The sequence below is a fragment of the Ambystoma mexicanum genome, chromosome 2p (genome assembly GCF_040938575.1).
Source record: "Ambystoma mexicanum isolate Mex_15411 chromosome 2p, UKY_AmexF1_1, whole genome shotgun sequence".
NCBI lineage: Eukaryota > Metazoa > Chordata > Amphibia > Caudata > Ambystomatidae > Ambystoma > Ambystoma mexicanum.
Window position 1 is genome coordinate 1466310130 of NC_090923.1, and position 14947 is coordinate 1466325076.

General features: G+C 42.2%; 1 protein-coding gene across 3 annotated transcripts in view; it reads left to right on the forward strand.

The window, feature by feature from the left end:
- LOC138567624 (syntaxin-binding protein 4-like) overlaps positions 1 to 14947 on the forward strand; it is an 839836-nt gene that overhangs the window by 703518 nt on the left and 121371 nt on the right. For all 3 annotated transcript variants that reach the window (XM_069646045.1, XM_069646044.1, XM_069646046.1), the window contains one exon: positions 3290 to 3472. In XM_069646045.1, the coding sequence (XP_069502146.1) occupies positions 3290 to 3472 (183 nt within the window). The remainder of the gene's footprint in view (positions 1 to 3289; positions 3473 to 14947) is intronic.

The following is a 14947-nucleotide window of genomic DNA, read 5'->3' on the forward strand; positions in this document are numbered from 1 at the left end:
ATGTAGAAAGGTTCATTTGGGGGCAAAAGGGTGGCCGGATATGTCAACAAAATGTCAGCTATGGATCCCAAAAATAGACAATATATCCAAAAGGCATTTTCAAATATAGTAGTGAAACCCAACAACAAGGTTTCATGTTCCCAACTTTCTCAACACACAGACAGCACGATTGATAGCCCTCCATGGAAAATGTTCTCTCTTTATATTCCTAATCTTTGGCTTCAAGTTTACTCCTTTCCTTGCACCCCATGGTTTAGCTGAATCCATCTCGCTACAGGCGCCTCCTCAATCTTTCTGATCTTCTTCCCGACACAATATTTCCATCGCCCACTCTCTGTGCACATCCTCACAATTACACCCTTTTTCCTTACATGCGTACATGCTGGAAGTCTATATGTGGAATAGATCAAAACCAGAATCTGGGCTGAACTAGTTAGCTCTGGAAGTGCTCCATCTTGCTCTTTTGCTCTACACAACTGACCATCAGCCAACTTCTACTGCTATTCACTCCTAAGACTGTTTATTGATACCAATGCCAAATATGACACTATGCCACAAACATATATTGTATTTATGTATATCCCCTACACTGTTGCACTGGTATATGTCTCATTAGCATCCGGGTGGGGGGAGCCAGCCAATCAGGTGGCTAGGAATGCAGGTTTGAACCGCCAGTGAATGCCCATGTTCCATGCCGCCTGACGGCTGGCTCCCCCCACCGCCATCTTCCCCCCACCCTCCGTTGCCTTATTTGTTTTATTTTTGGCCCTATTCCCACTCCCACTTACCTGTATGTTGTGGCAGCGCATGGCCGCTGCTGCAGCTGCTTCCCCACTTCTCCGGCTGCCATGGAAAGGGAAGAGGGGCTCCGAAGAGCCCCATAGTCCCTTTCCATGACGGCCATCTTGGAAAAGGATTTCATTCATTGAACAGGACGCCTTGTGAATGAAATCCTTGTTTTTTCTTTTCTTTTTAGCACCTCGGGTTACTGCTTTGGTAATCTGTTGTGCTAATGGTATAAGCACCCATTCCAGGGGCTGGAACGGGTGTTAACGTCCTGAGTTCCTCATTAAAATCCCTCACTTTGCTCAGGCTTTTAACTGACACAGTCTTTCTTTGTAAGGTAACTGAATTCTTTGCATGGATCTAGAATTTGATTTACCATTATTATTATTATTGTAATATTGTCAGTGGTAGTAGTGGTAGTAGCAGTAGTAGAAGTAGTAGTAGTAGTAGTAGTAGTAGTAGTAGTAGTAGTAGTAGTATTGTGTTTGCTACGGTGTTCCCAGCTGGATGCTGATATTTCTCAGACTGATATTTTTATGGTGTTCTTTTCAGTATATGGGGTTATTTTTCCCTTTCTCCTTATTGGGAAAACGGCACAAAGAGAACGAAACAAAAATATGCTTTAACAGAACTAGGGTTGTATTCAGATAACAAGGAATCCGAGACTACTTTTCCAGTATTAAATCATAATCAAAAGAAAACACCTCTTACTGAGGAAACAGGGCCTGTCTGCCCATGTTCAAAATGTCCAATCGAGGACCCTTGACTTGGTCTTCCTTTTGGTTGCGGGGGGGGGGGGGGGTTTGCAGGGTTATCAAAGCCTTGTCAATTGAATGTGATGTTTAGGCCTTCATTGTTGGGTGTCTGCTGTGCTTGAAAAGGTCTGAGTGTCTCTTCCTCCAAGTCGAGGCGCTAAGTGAATCTTTCCAGCATTGACTCGCTCACACAGGTTGCTGGGTTTTGACCTGGGATACCCTTCCTCCAATGACCACATCCCCACTCTAGGGTCCTTGTCCCTGGAAAGCCTCCTTGCTGGGCCCCCCTGTCATATCCTTCCTGACCCCCACTGAGATTGCACCGTCTCATACTTCCCACCACCTCTACAGTCTTCCCTGGACTGACCTGATCCACCAGGAAATCCCTGCTCTTTTAATCTAGTAGTGGTACCTGTTCTCCTTCATCCTCCTCTGGCACATTAACTGTATCCCCCTTCTAGCTTTTCTTCCCCTGCTGGTCTGCTTTGCCTCTTGATGGTTCCCCTCCACCGCCCTCCCCCACCCAGATAGTAACTATTATAGTAGGGTCTCTCCCGCCGTTGGGAGGTACTTAACAATAAGGGGAAACCTCTGTAAGAGTTGTGCTTGGGCCATTTGCTGCTGGTCATGTATTTTGGAAGTGGGTTAGCCTGAGGTTACATGAAGACCTGCCTCCATCTTGGATTTCAGAAAGGCAGGTCGTTTTCCCTCCTGCTGCGCCACTGCTGCCTTTAGCCGCTTTGGTCCAGATCCCTGTGTTCCCTCAGCGTATTAATCTAAGGCCAGAATCGCTCCTGGTAAACATGGGAAGCAGGATGGTACATTGACAATGCCTTTGTCGCACGGAATTATTAATTGTGTAATCCCTTCAATGATACCGAGGCCAGGAGTATATTGTTAATTTTTGTCACAGTTGAAAGGTCCGTGAAAGCCAATTATTTTATCTACAGGACTTCTTTGGACTATGCGAGTATGAGTCATAATGAGAAACATTTAAAAAAATGTATGTCTTCACTTGTCAGTAACTTTGAAATGTTGCAACGTTGTCCCTTTAAAGGGAGAGTCTTCATTTCCTATGCTGGATGTCTGGGTGTTGCTAAAGAGCTGAAATGGCTCCCTGATTGTGTCAGTCTTATGAGGAGGGGTCTCTTTCAAGGGGTTTGGGCCTCTGCCTCTCTTTGTGGCGGTCACTGGTGTTGGTGTGGAGGTTTGAGGTGTGAGTGCTCCTGTGACTGCACCCCAGCTTAGTGTGGGCGACCCATGAGGGTGGTTTCGGGATCCTCCATGTTCACTTCTCTGGGGACAGCCGACATTGGCTTGGGGGGTGGGCATTGCACTACCTTACTGTGTGGCAAATGCATTTACATTGAGAGAGCAGCAGAACCGTGATTTGTCAATAAAACTGAATTTGTAACATTGAATGTGACTTTTTTTGCGATTGTTTTGAGATCATATATGAATTGCCAAGGAGAAGGAGCTATGACCAGTCCACAACATTCCCAGTATGGAGTCTGCAGCACATGCCAGCTGCAATTCATCTGTTGCAGAGAGTTGTGAATCATAAAGTCAAAGATGTGAGCCCTCATCAGGGAACTTTTTTAGTTTTACATGTTGAATAACATAATTATAATTTAATAAGGCACTAGTACGTTTTTTTAAGACTCCCAGCGAGTTGGTGTTATATAAACCCATCATCACTATGCTTCTTGTAACCCTGGTTGATAACAGTCACGGGTCTTTGCTTCTAGAAAATGCTGGGTGTGCAGTCAGAGAACCAGACTATGCAGAGTAAACTGCAGATGGCGGAAATCGTGCAACGGCAAGCGCACAGTGCGGAGCGCGACTATGAGGAGGTGGTGCACCTGTTGGAAGCAGAGATTGCAGAACTGAAAAGCAAGCTGGTGGAGAAGAGGGCCACAGGGGCTCTCGAGGTAAGGGGGGGACACTGGGAATGCACGCAAGCAAGTTCATCCCTTTGGGACTTTAATGAGTGAGAGACTGTGGGCCCGATTCATGGAATTATTTGCGGGGAAAATAGGGTACTTGCACGCCATTCTGCGCGCAAATCCCCATTTGTCGATTCATGAAATCGAATGTGATGTACTTTTCCTGGACTTGCATGGAGTTCACGCAGGCCTGGCATGTCTCTGTGAGCCGTCGAGCGCCTTGTGCGAGACTCCACGCAGAGCATGGACGTGGCTTGCGCAGAGGGCTGGGAAGGGGGCGGAACACCCAAAAATGGGGAAGAACTGGCTAAAAAATGGGCGTTCCGAGGAATGGCCTGCAGGCAGACCCTCTCACGCCCACAATTTCGCAGCGTGAGAATTATTCATGGATTCGATCGTGCAATCTCTCAGCCAGGAATTGGCCACCCAATGCCTTCATACGATCCGCCACCCAAAGCAGGTGTAAGTACATTTGCGTGTAGTATTTGTAGTGCAGAGGTGGGGTTGCATGTTGGAATTCAGGGTTTAGTGCGCTGCAGGAATGTTTTATAGGGGTTTGCACGCGTGTTTCCAGAGTAATTACTGAGTCATGATTTTTTATACTCATGTTGTCGGGGTGCCGGACACAGTTACGGGGGACCCCACGTAGGGTCCCCGCGATGCAGGCCTGATTGCAGAGAACTTCACGCATTGTTTTGAGGGTGCATGTATTCACGCCCGGGGGAGCGCGCAAAGGTAGCTGCTCTTGCTGTTTCTGCTTTGTGGGGTGGCGTTTCGGCAGCGTTCTGGTCCCAACTTGTGATTACGGTTACTTTGCACAATGAATTCCATGAATACGCAGGGCACGCATTTTTCATTCTGTTCATGGCCCTTGCAGGATTTCTTCACACAATTATGCACTGAGAGTTAGTGCCATCTTCGTAGGCTGTGGTAGTGTGCTACATAAATGTGACCATGTCCCTAATCTAACTATGACTTGGAAGTCAATGTGAATGACAGTGAAATGCCATCATTCTAAGCATGCATCCAACATTTAAATAAGTCCACGTGCGCAGCATGAATGTGAAGAGGTGTGAAAAAGAGGCTTGACGTATGTACGTGTGAGGGAGAAGCCTCAAAATTAGTTTGAGTGCATAGTCTGAGTGTAGCTGCGTAGGACTTATTGGGGATATAGAGCTTAACTTTGATTATTGGGAATATGCAGTTCGAGAGTGAACTTTTGCCAAATATTCAGGCTGAGTGTAAATCAAATAAACGTAAAGCCTGGGTGTGAGCAATTGTGATCTGTAAGTGACTTCAATCCAGCACTCCAACTAAGTCAATGCCTAGTCTGGATGCCCAATGGAAGCCCTTATTTATATATTTTATGTCAAATTTCTTTAAATCTGGATGATGAACCCTTATATAACGCCCCTCTCTTTGAATCTCCCCGACCTCACTGAGCCAAGAAGTAGGCTTGTTTTGCAAATTAAAAGGTTTCTTTGAAGATTGAACAATATATATATATATATCACACTTTTATGAATAAAACAATGTCTGAATAGCACACTTATGAATCTGAGCAGTAATCAGTAATGGGTAATATCACAATATCAACAATCTCTTTAATCACTTAGGAGTAGGAATAGAAAGGATAAGGTAGCAGAGAATACTTGGTATGGGTTCAAGAAAATGTAAGGATGGGAAAATGCAACACAGAAATAAACTTGATATGGTTTCAATCAAAAGACAATATGATAACTTTTTCCCTTGTGACTACTCACTCCCCCTCTATGCAATATGAAGAGATGGAATTGAGGACACACAGGTTTCAGGAATACAATCAATAATGCAGTTCAATCCCAGTTCCCCCCAGCAAGCGTAGAGAAAACAGGTATGATTTTAAAACAGGCAAAAATCCTTTTGAATGGGATAGCAATGAATGGGAAAATATGCTAAAATGATTTTAATTCACTAAAGGAGATTCAGCACTAGTGAGAATTACTTTGGATTGGTACAGGTCAACACTAGCAATGATTCATGAAGGATTATCAGTTTGAAAACGAATTTCAGCAGTTGAAAACAAGAAGTAGCTATTTTGACATGTGGTGAAATGGAGCTAAATTGCAATTCACTGCAATTTTTCTGTGTGCGTGAAACGCGATTACGGAAAAACTATATTGAATTGGAATGTTGTTTTAGGTTCGTTGGAAAGCTTAGGATCTTAGCTTCAAAATTCCGGTTCTAGGATGTGCGTTTCAAGAGTTACGGAGGTTTTTGTGAAGGTAGATTTTCAGAAATAAAGTCAAGATTTCAAAAATGACAGATCGCGCTTTAAAGATTTAGCAACAAGGATAGGCTTAGACTAAGGAGCTATGAAGAAGCAAGACACTCAACGGGCAGCCATCAGAACAGGGTGCGTCCTCTCTGATCTCTGTCCGTCAAAACACTTGTCCCTCTTCATAAAATATCAGCGCAAAGATGATTATTGCTACAATTATCACAAACAATATAATGAGAAGAATTCAGGATGGACACAGGATTCTATAATGCCGTTCTGGATAAGTGGAATGGATGGAATAGTATTACTTTAAACTAAGAGATGACTATGGACAGTTCTAGACTAAATACTCACTCTTAGGCTTTGGACTGGAATGGGCCTCATCAAAGATCTGGTCAAGGGTTTGGCTTCACTCGCCACCGGACAGGATCAGGCACTGGGTTCTACTCTCCGCACGGCACTATGATCTGGGTGGCCTCTTGGACTGGATCTGATGGGTTCTGGATACAGCGCTGCTTTCTGGGTCTGGATCTTGGTTCTAGCACAGGGTTCTTAGCTAGAAGCAAAACAGCTCAGCCAGGCTGTTAAATGGTTTAGTTAGGCCCCGTGGAAGTTTAGGGGTTAGAATCAGGTTGCAAAAGATTCATAAGGCCTGCTGCAAAGAGTTCAGTTTTTGGTTAGGCCTCTGCTTCAGGGTTATAGAGTTTGGTTCTAGAGTCTCTGTCTGGATATTGTCTGGATCTGGTCGGGAGTCTGGAGTTTTCCTGCAGGGTGCTGCGCCAAGAAATCAGTTGAGTAGTGGAAAAGAGTGTGTGTCCTATCTGTCCTCACAGTCCCTATTTATGTATTTCCAAAGTGGGTGGGAAGGCTGATTCTACAATGCCCAACACTCTAAGGATCTGATAGGTTAGAAGATTCCCTGTCCCCTGATTTGAGACAGGATCAGTGTGTCAGAATGAGTCAGAGTGATGCTGTGTTTATGGTCCAAAAGAAATCCCTCCCTTTTGCTTTTACATAGAAAATCTATTTTTCCCAAAAAACATATTTCCCAGATACACAAGTTGTTGAGAATACATAATTACATGACAGATTACTTAAGGTACATTTCTGTTCAATTCTTATCTTCCTAAGAACTTTGGTTCAGAAATGACCATTTTTTTCCACTTTTGGTGGGCTTCCCAATATTATTTCTGCACCAATTTTTAGACATGCCTGCACACCCCACCTGGGCACATTTCTATCATTTTTCCAGTTCTTGGCATAAATACAGTAGCTACAATATGAATAAATTCTGGGGTTTAGTCTCAGAACATCGCACGAAGTCCAGCTTAGTCTTAAATTGTGAGGGAATTTTTCATCTTCACAATCTCAAAGTTTCACATTTTTGTCAGTTCGGTACACTTTGTTATAAGCATTTTTATATAACATACATTTGCTTTCAATTCAATTCACACCTCAGTCTGGTCTGCCTCCTAGAGCTGGGCTGACTCAGAGGGTCACATGTTTTGTTTCCTGCCAGCAGTTTGTGGTCAGTTACACCCAAATTAGCATTCACTATTCAGTCTAAGGAATCTATTGTTCCTTTCTCTGGGCTGCAGAGAAAATCTCCTCCCCTCTTGATTAGCATGCCAATGCGACATCCTCCTTCTAGTGGGAATCACAAGGTGTGAAGGGTTCTCAGGGGAAGCAAGCCTTTTGGAGTCTTAACTGCATCAGGTTACTTTCTGATCAATTGTAACATAGTTCCTTGTGAAATAAAATAACATTTATAAACTTAAAATAAGCAACATATCTTTAAATCAAGTCTTTTTCAACATGAAATCACTGTGTGGCACTCTATATGGCATTTTGATGGAATTCTCTTCTCTGGCATATTTAACTTCTGAAACACCAGTTCTCCTGTTAGAATTATAAATCGCCAGCACTTGACAGAGGCGAGTAACGCTACTACACCCATTTTGACAGCTGTCTTTCCATCAAGTATCTTTAAAATAGGATTTTGTTCTGAGAACATATGATTCTTGCTGACATTGTATTGATGTGGATTCTTGCAGTAAATGATGTGGAACTACAACAAAGAGGTTGGACCTTTTAGGTGATTTGTGAGCCATGATTTTAGCAATTTTTGACAATCAAGAAAACGGATTTTCAATCAGCATTGCTATTTCCAAGTGGTTTCAGGCTACTTTGTGGTGGTTTTTGGTATTTATCTCCTGTGCTCACTAAGATAGGTAAAAGTGGATGGTGGCCCCTTTTTTCAGGTTTTCACTGCACAATTTCTGGTGATCTCTAGCGAGCAGCATGCTTTCCAGTGGCCATTATGATGTTTCTGCTGCCAGCAATGCACAGTGATGTTGCAGGGCTTGGATGAGTGGGTTGATACATCCCACAGATCTACAGACTGACAGAGGATTTTTAGAAATATTTAGTCCTAGCTTGAATAATTCTGAAAGCACAAACTACGAATGATTAATAAACTGCATACAGTAAAAATACTAATAATTGTTTTAAAAAATATATACAAATATGTTATCAATACGATTACATTTCACAGTAAATATTACCATGGAGCATTTAGTGACATATACTATGTATGTATAATACATTCAAAATGCTATTACATGTACTCCTTGCTCTCACTATTACACTTTTTAATAGCAGTTGGTCCTATACGACAATGAATGGTATTTAAAATGTTTTGTATTATAGCACAATCTCAGGCTACAACTAAATAAAAACAAGCATTGGCAAAGCAGTTTTGGCTTTTCTATAAGTATTAGGCATTTGAAAGACAATGCTCTTACATGCCCAGGTACGAGCACAATTGTGCACCTGCTACCCACAATGGGCAGTTAATACCACTACGGCAGTGCCTTGCAAGCGACTTTCCCATGTCTACACTAAAGCCCAAACTGTTGTAATTGCCAATGCTTGTTTCAACATGTGTCGTCCTTCTCTGAAGAGGGTGCAAGAATCAGAGTTGGGGAAGTGCCCGTGACCAGAGCCTCAAGAGGAACCCTTGGCTCCCGCAGTTGCCCTCTGCCAGGAAAGTGTCAGGAAAGGATTATGAGCTTGAAGCAAGACTGAGATTGCCACCTCGCCTGCCGCATTTACAACTTTGCTTTAAAAAACACACCGTTTTTATTGGTTATAGAAACTAAGAAATGTGGGCCTCATTACAAGTAGTGCGGAGTGGGAAACAATTGGCGGTAACGGAATTACTGCCAATGTTCCCTCTCAGCCATGCTACGAGTACGGCGCTGGAGTGGAGGATTTACCTCCAGCATCGTGCTGGAGGTGAATCCTCCAACTCTCAGCTGAAAAAACGGCAAAATCGCCAGAATTAATGCAGGGAAATTACCACTGTGGTTATTCTGCCAAAAAAGAACCATATGGTCCTATGGAGATTTACACCACCACCTCTAATCTGGCGATAATTCCGTCGAACCAAGTGGCGGTAACGGTAATTCAGTTGGGTGGTAGTCTGGCAGATTTACCACCAGAATACCACCCAACTCGTTATGAAGCCATAGGTGTTAGGTATAATATTTTAACTGATCTGTAACAACATTTCTGTAGTCAAAAACAGTTCCTATATAACACTATCAACCCTGTTAATCAACAAACCCCACCTTATGTTGAAAAACAAACCTGGAGCACTATAGCATTTCTAGCAGATAGTACATACATCAAACATTCATGCCTCAACATTGTTTGAACACTCATAACCAGACATCAACTGGAGTAATTGTACTAGAGGTAATATATGTACAGTGGATATCCATTTCGCAGTCAACAGCTTAAGTAAATTCCTTTGATATCATCAACTTCACAGAACGCAGGACAAAACCAATGCTGGTGTATTACCTAATGTAGTCAGGGTCCCAATCTAGACAGGAGCACAAGTCAGGCTAACGCCCTACAGCCGCCACCGAGTGAAGCACACAACTGTCAACATTCACTGTCCCACCTGTAATAGTAAGAATGTCAATGTTGGAATGGTCTTTTTTTGTTATGACAGCGATAAATGCCCAAAAAGGAAAAATGTATTATTATGCACTGCAGATTAAGTAAATCCAAACATTATTGGACCTCACATGACTCATGGTGAGGGAACCAGCAAGGGCGCCTAGCGAGGCCAAGCAACAATAACTCTTATTCCTTTCTGGCGCCAACAGCAATGATGCTAACAGCACAATAATTTGACAGACGTGTCAGCCCAACCAGCTACTCATATTCTCATTGTTAGGGATTCGAAGAAGATATGTTTTGATGGTGAGTACAGAGTAGGCCAATATATTGAGACTTAGAGCCCATGGGGGGCAGAATTCCTGGCCATGAGGTGCCCAGAAGGGCCATCTAATTGTCAAAAGTGACATAAGGGCCCTTATCGGGGCCCTCAGGCACCTGAAGGCTGACAAATCCAGCCCCTGTGGGTTCCACTGCTATTAAGACCTGTCAAGGTGCTTCAGATTGCACAAAGTCATAAAAACACAAACCCAGAAGCACAGAGGGAAGCCATGCAGAGACCAAGCCGTAGGAGAGGTTGGGAAGAACACGCATGTTGAAGCAGGCAGAGCACAGAGAAAAGGGTGTGCGGGCTGAGCGCAAGCCCCAAAAAGGAGAAAGGAAGCTGTTAGAGGGGGCATTGGAGGGACACTGACATAGGGGAGCATAGGGATGGAGAGCTCCCCTGTGTGGTAGGGCAAGAGCGCCTCACAAACGTGCAGAAAAGGGCCTGTGACGAATGGTGATGGGCTCCAAGAACAGAACAGCAGCCGAGGGGAGAAGACAAAAGATGAAAGGGCAGGACTGCGAGCAGCAGCGGGTGGCTAAAAGTACAAATATTCATGGCAGCAAAGCCATGCAGGAAGAAGTAAATGCGGTTTGGTTATTAACTAGAATTTCCAACAATTAAAGTTCATAGCTAGGGGAAGGAGGTTGACAATTGTCATGAAGAAGGAAATGTTCAGTAGTTTAAGAATTTGGAATTCAAAAAATGGATGTATGAATGAACAACAAACACTAACTGCTAAGGTAGGACACACAAACTGAAATGTACAATACAACATTCAGAACAGCAGCTACTTGTTCATCACGATTCACTTCACGGAGTTGCGCACGCACCAATGTTAGAATATTATGCTGTTTGTGGAGTCTACTCAATAGATTATTTGCACTAGCTAGGGTCGGTAAGCAATTCAGAGATTGTATAATACCAGCACCACCTTCGGGCATGCAAAGCCCACCCACATTCATGTCACCAGAGAAATACGAATATCCCAGAGCATTGCATTCATTCATGAGGGCCTGGACACTGCTCTGCCAACCTGACCACACCGTAAGGTCAGACGGGATAAGCAGCAGATGGATCATTTAGAACACATCACAGCCTTTCCCTGGCATGGGCGGCACCCATGTCTGTAGCTCCTGAAGGCTTGTGTGCGGGGTCTGTCACTCACTCAAACAGCAGCTAGCACAGTTGGGGTTTGACACTACCTAGTGGAGGCTGACATGACACTGTCGCAAACCGCACCCTCTACAAACTGCACATATCTGTGTGTTCATTCATAGCAGTGTGGCTATGTTGGAGTCAGTCAAAGCCATTGATTTGTAGTTCCCGATTAGCTGGGCCACCACGAACATTCGAAAGAGAGTGCTAACCGAATGTATACACTGCATTGTGAGGAATATAGTTCGCTGTTGGCTTGTCCAATGACTGATTAAAATTAGCCTCTTCTTAAAAAGATCAGGTTCACTCACCACAGCCCTTAGAGCCCTGCTGGGCTGCAAACAAGGATTGGGTGAAAGAAAGTGCCCACCCTGCACGAAAAAGCACATACTCTACACCCAATCACATCACTAACATACTGTACATCAAATCGGGTACTGCTTACATCGGGAAATAGTAGACCAACACCCACAAACACATGGATATTTTCAGGGACATTTTGCAATAAAATGTATCTATAACAGTAAGTTGTTAATTTCGTTTATTTTTTTTAAATCAAATTTTATTAGCATTTTGTAACAAGAGGTTAAGGCACTCGAAGAAAAGGGATAAACATCGTTAAGTTGTTTATTTTGAATACAAAATGAATAAAAATATATTACATAACTTAAAAGCACCAGTAAATATTTTATTTGTTTAAAATAAAAAAAACATGTAAAATAACTTTTTAGAAACATTAACATATAGCACCCGCCATTTAGGAAGTAAAAATGGCTGCCAAATTCTGCACCCAATACAAATGCAGGGAAGGAGTGCAAAAGGGCTGCTTGTTTTGGGTGGGATTGGTGGAAATGGGTGGAAAATCATATAGATTTGACTTAGAAATGGGTGTTAAATAGGTGGACACATGACAAAACAACACCAAAAGCCTATGTATCCATCCTCATACGTCATCTCCATTGAAAAGTATTACAGACCCTCATTCACAGCTCCTAGTTGAAGCTTTTATTTGAAAGCTCTTAATGAAAATAGTTTTGTCTTAAAGGTAGCGCTTTCAGTGCCACCTAATAGCCAAAACTAATTAGGGAGGCTGGGGGCATAGTTTATTTCTTGCACTTTATTTTTTTTATTTTGTTTCTGCTTAGAGCCCCTTAGAGTGATTTGCACAGTGAAGTTTCCAATGCGGTTATGCATATATTACGGAAGGTCTTTATGGGACCATGAGCTCCCTCAATACTTCATGCAGAGTTAAGGCGTTGGTGCCTCATTAGTTTCCTATGTCTTCCTCCTAGAATATTTTGAAGTACATGTGAAAAGCGGTTTATAGTGATAATGTTGAAAAACATTTCGTCAAAAGTCAAAATGTCGAAAACATAATGTTGAAAAAAAACATTCCAAATGTCTTTTTTTCTTTGTTTTTTGTTCCTTTTTTCCGTTTTAACTTTTTTTTTTACTTGCAGAACCCAAAAAAAAACATGTAAATAAAAAAAGAAAGCATTCGGAAAAAAAAAAATCTCAACATTCTTTTTTCGACATTTTTGTAATTCAACCAAATGTTTTCGACATTATAACTGCACACTGTGAAAAGCCACATGTCAGGAGAACCACAAGACCATTCTATCTGTTTAGTTTTGTTTAGTTTAGTTTATTTATTTGTATAGCGCACCGAGCCCAAGGGCAACTGGGCGCTTATCTTACATAATTACAGAATGTGCACACAGTTTAGGAACATAAATACAGATGGTACAGAAGGAACATAGGGCAGTGAGGTGATGATACAAGAAGGGTTGTCAGTACACTTAATAATAGATGTATACAGATTATTCACAGGCAGATCTAGAGAGTACATTGGTTACAGTGGTTATTCACTTAATAATAGTTATATACAGAATATTCACAAGCAGATTTGGAAAATACGATGGTTACAGTGGCAATTCAGGCATGTTTACGGTAACAAGGGTGTTGTAAAAATAGAGTAATTGATATTGCATGGTGTTGCATGAAGTTCACTTTAGTAGTAGTTCAAGATATTAGGCAAGAAGCAAGTCTTTCAGTTTGGCTCCTAAGGTCCAAAATGAGGGTTCAGCTTTGATGGCAGTAGGGAGGGAGTTCCAACATTTGGCTGCTAATACAGGAATACTCGATCCACCAGCAGATTTTAGTTTGAATTTGGGTATATAAGGCAGTGTAGGTAAGGAGTTCTAGTAGGTCTCGTGGATAGGTGTCTGGAAAATTTGTCTGTCAAGTATTGAGGAGCTGTGTTGGCTAGGCATTTGTGCGTGGTGACCAGTGCACCAAGTTTGATTCTATTGCAAACTGGGAGCCAGTGGGAATCCCGTCTGAAGGTTGAAATGTGGCTAGAGCGTGGTATGTTCAGTGCACGGCTGTTGAACAGTGGTGAAGGCCCATCACATCTTTTCATAAATAGATGATCATTCCTTTCAGTTCATAAATGTTGCTGATGAAGACCAGGCTATTTTTAAATTAAGTTTAATTCCATATATTGATCCATAGCACGTGCAGAATAGTTCAGAGCACATCAGTTTCAAGAAATCCCAAAAACGGGAACAGCCTTATACAATCCTGCCGGTCTGGAATGAACATGCCAGTAATTCTGTTTACCGACACGTTTCTGGACCGGAAGAGTACATGTTTGCCAGTGGGGTGGCCGGATATACCTCTAGCTAAGAGCTGGAGGTAAGTCTGCCACCTCACCAGCAAATAATGCTGGTATTACCGGCACCAGTATTACTGGTGCCACCTCACCAGCAAATCTCTCCATGAAGGCCTAGGGGTTTTACCGCCCTTACTGCCACTTGTACTCTCCCAGTAATTCCAGCAGATCAAGTGCCGGTAACAGTGATTCCGTTTGCCGGTATCCTGGCGGTATTACCTCCATGATACCGGCAAACTCCTAATAAGGCCGTCAGGGCCTGATTTACAAATATTCTTTAAAATGGGAAAGTCCCAATTAAAACATTTTGTAAATCAGGCCCTTAGAGCCATATTGTTTATAAACTATTCCCCTTCGAAGTTCTAGAAAGTGTGCCTGCATGTACTTTCATTGTAACTTAATCAACATTTACAAATTAACCATACTACAAGTTCAATAAAAAAGTGAATTCATAATTAAAAATGTCTATCTTCTTATTGTCATGTTCTCTTAGATCCTTTTTAATTCACATACTAGATGAAGTTTCCATACACAATATTAACTAATCACCAAAGCTATTTTTGATGCTAACACCGAAAATAACTATGTTGTGTTTTTATTAAGTTGCATTGTTCACCGTTAGGTAAGAGGTACTGGGTCACTACATGGTGGAAATACGGCGTATCGTTACTTTGGGAGTATAGCAACTCACATCTCTGTACAGAAGCATCAGTAAAGGTTGAATCTATTTTCTTCTGTAGTCATAATAAATAGTGCAAAATAGTAGAAAGGGGCAGTACTTTTGAAGTCTTTTGGAAGATTGCCAAATATGCATTGTATTCGCCTCTAAGTACTTATATTACACGCTATTCAGATCATTCCTACATAGAATTTAAGGTTATTGCATAGGTTGATTGCAAGCCCAGTCACTGGGAAACATGTACTCAAAGGCGATAGAGGACTAAACTTCCAGATCGTTGTGTAATTGTATTATATCACATTCAAACTCAGTCACTTCTGGATACGTTTTTACCAGTAGGAATTATTCAGCAAGTCGGAGAATGTTTAATGAGCAAAGAGAAAATGGTATTAATA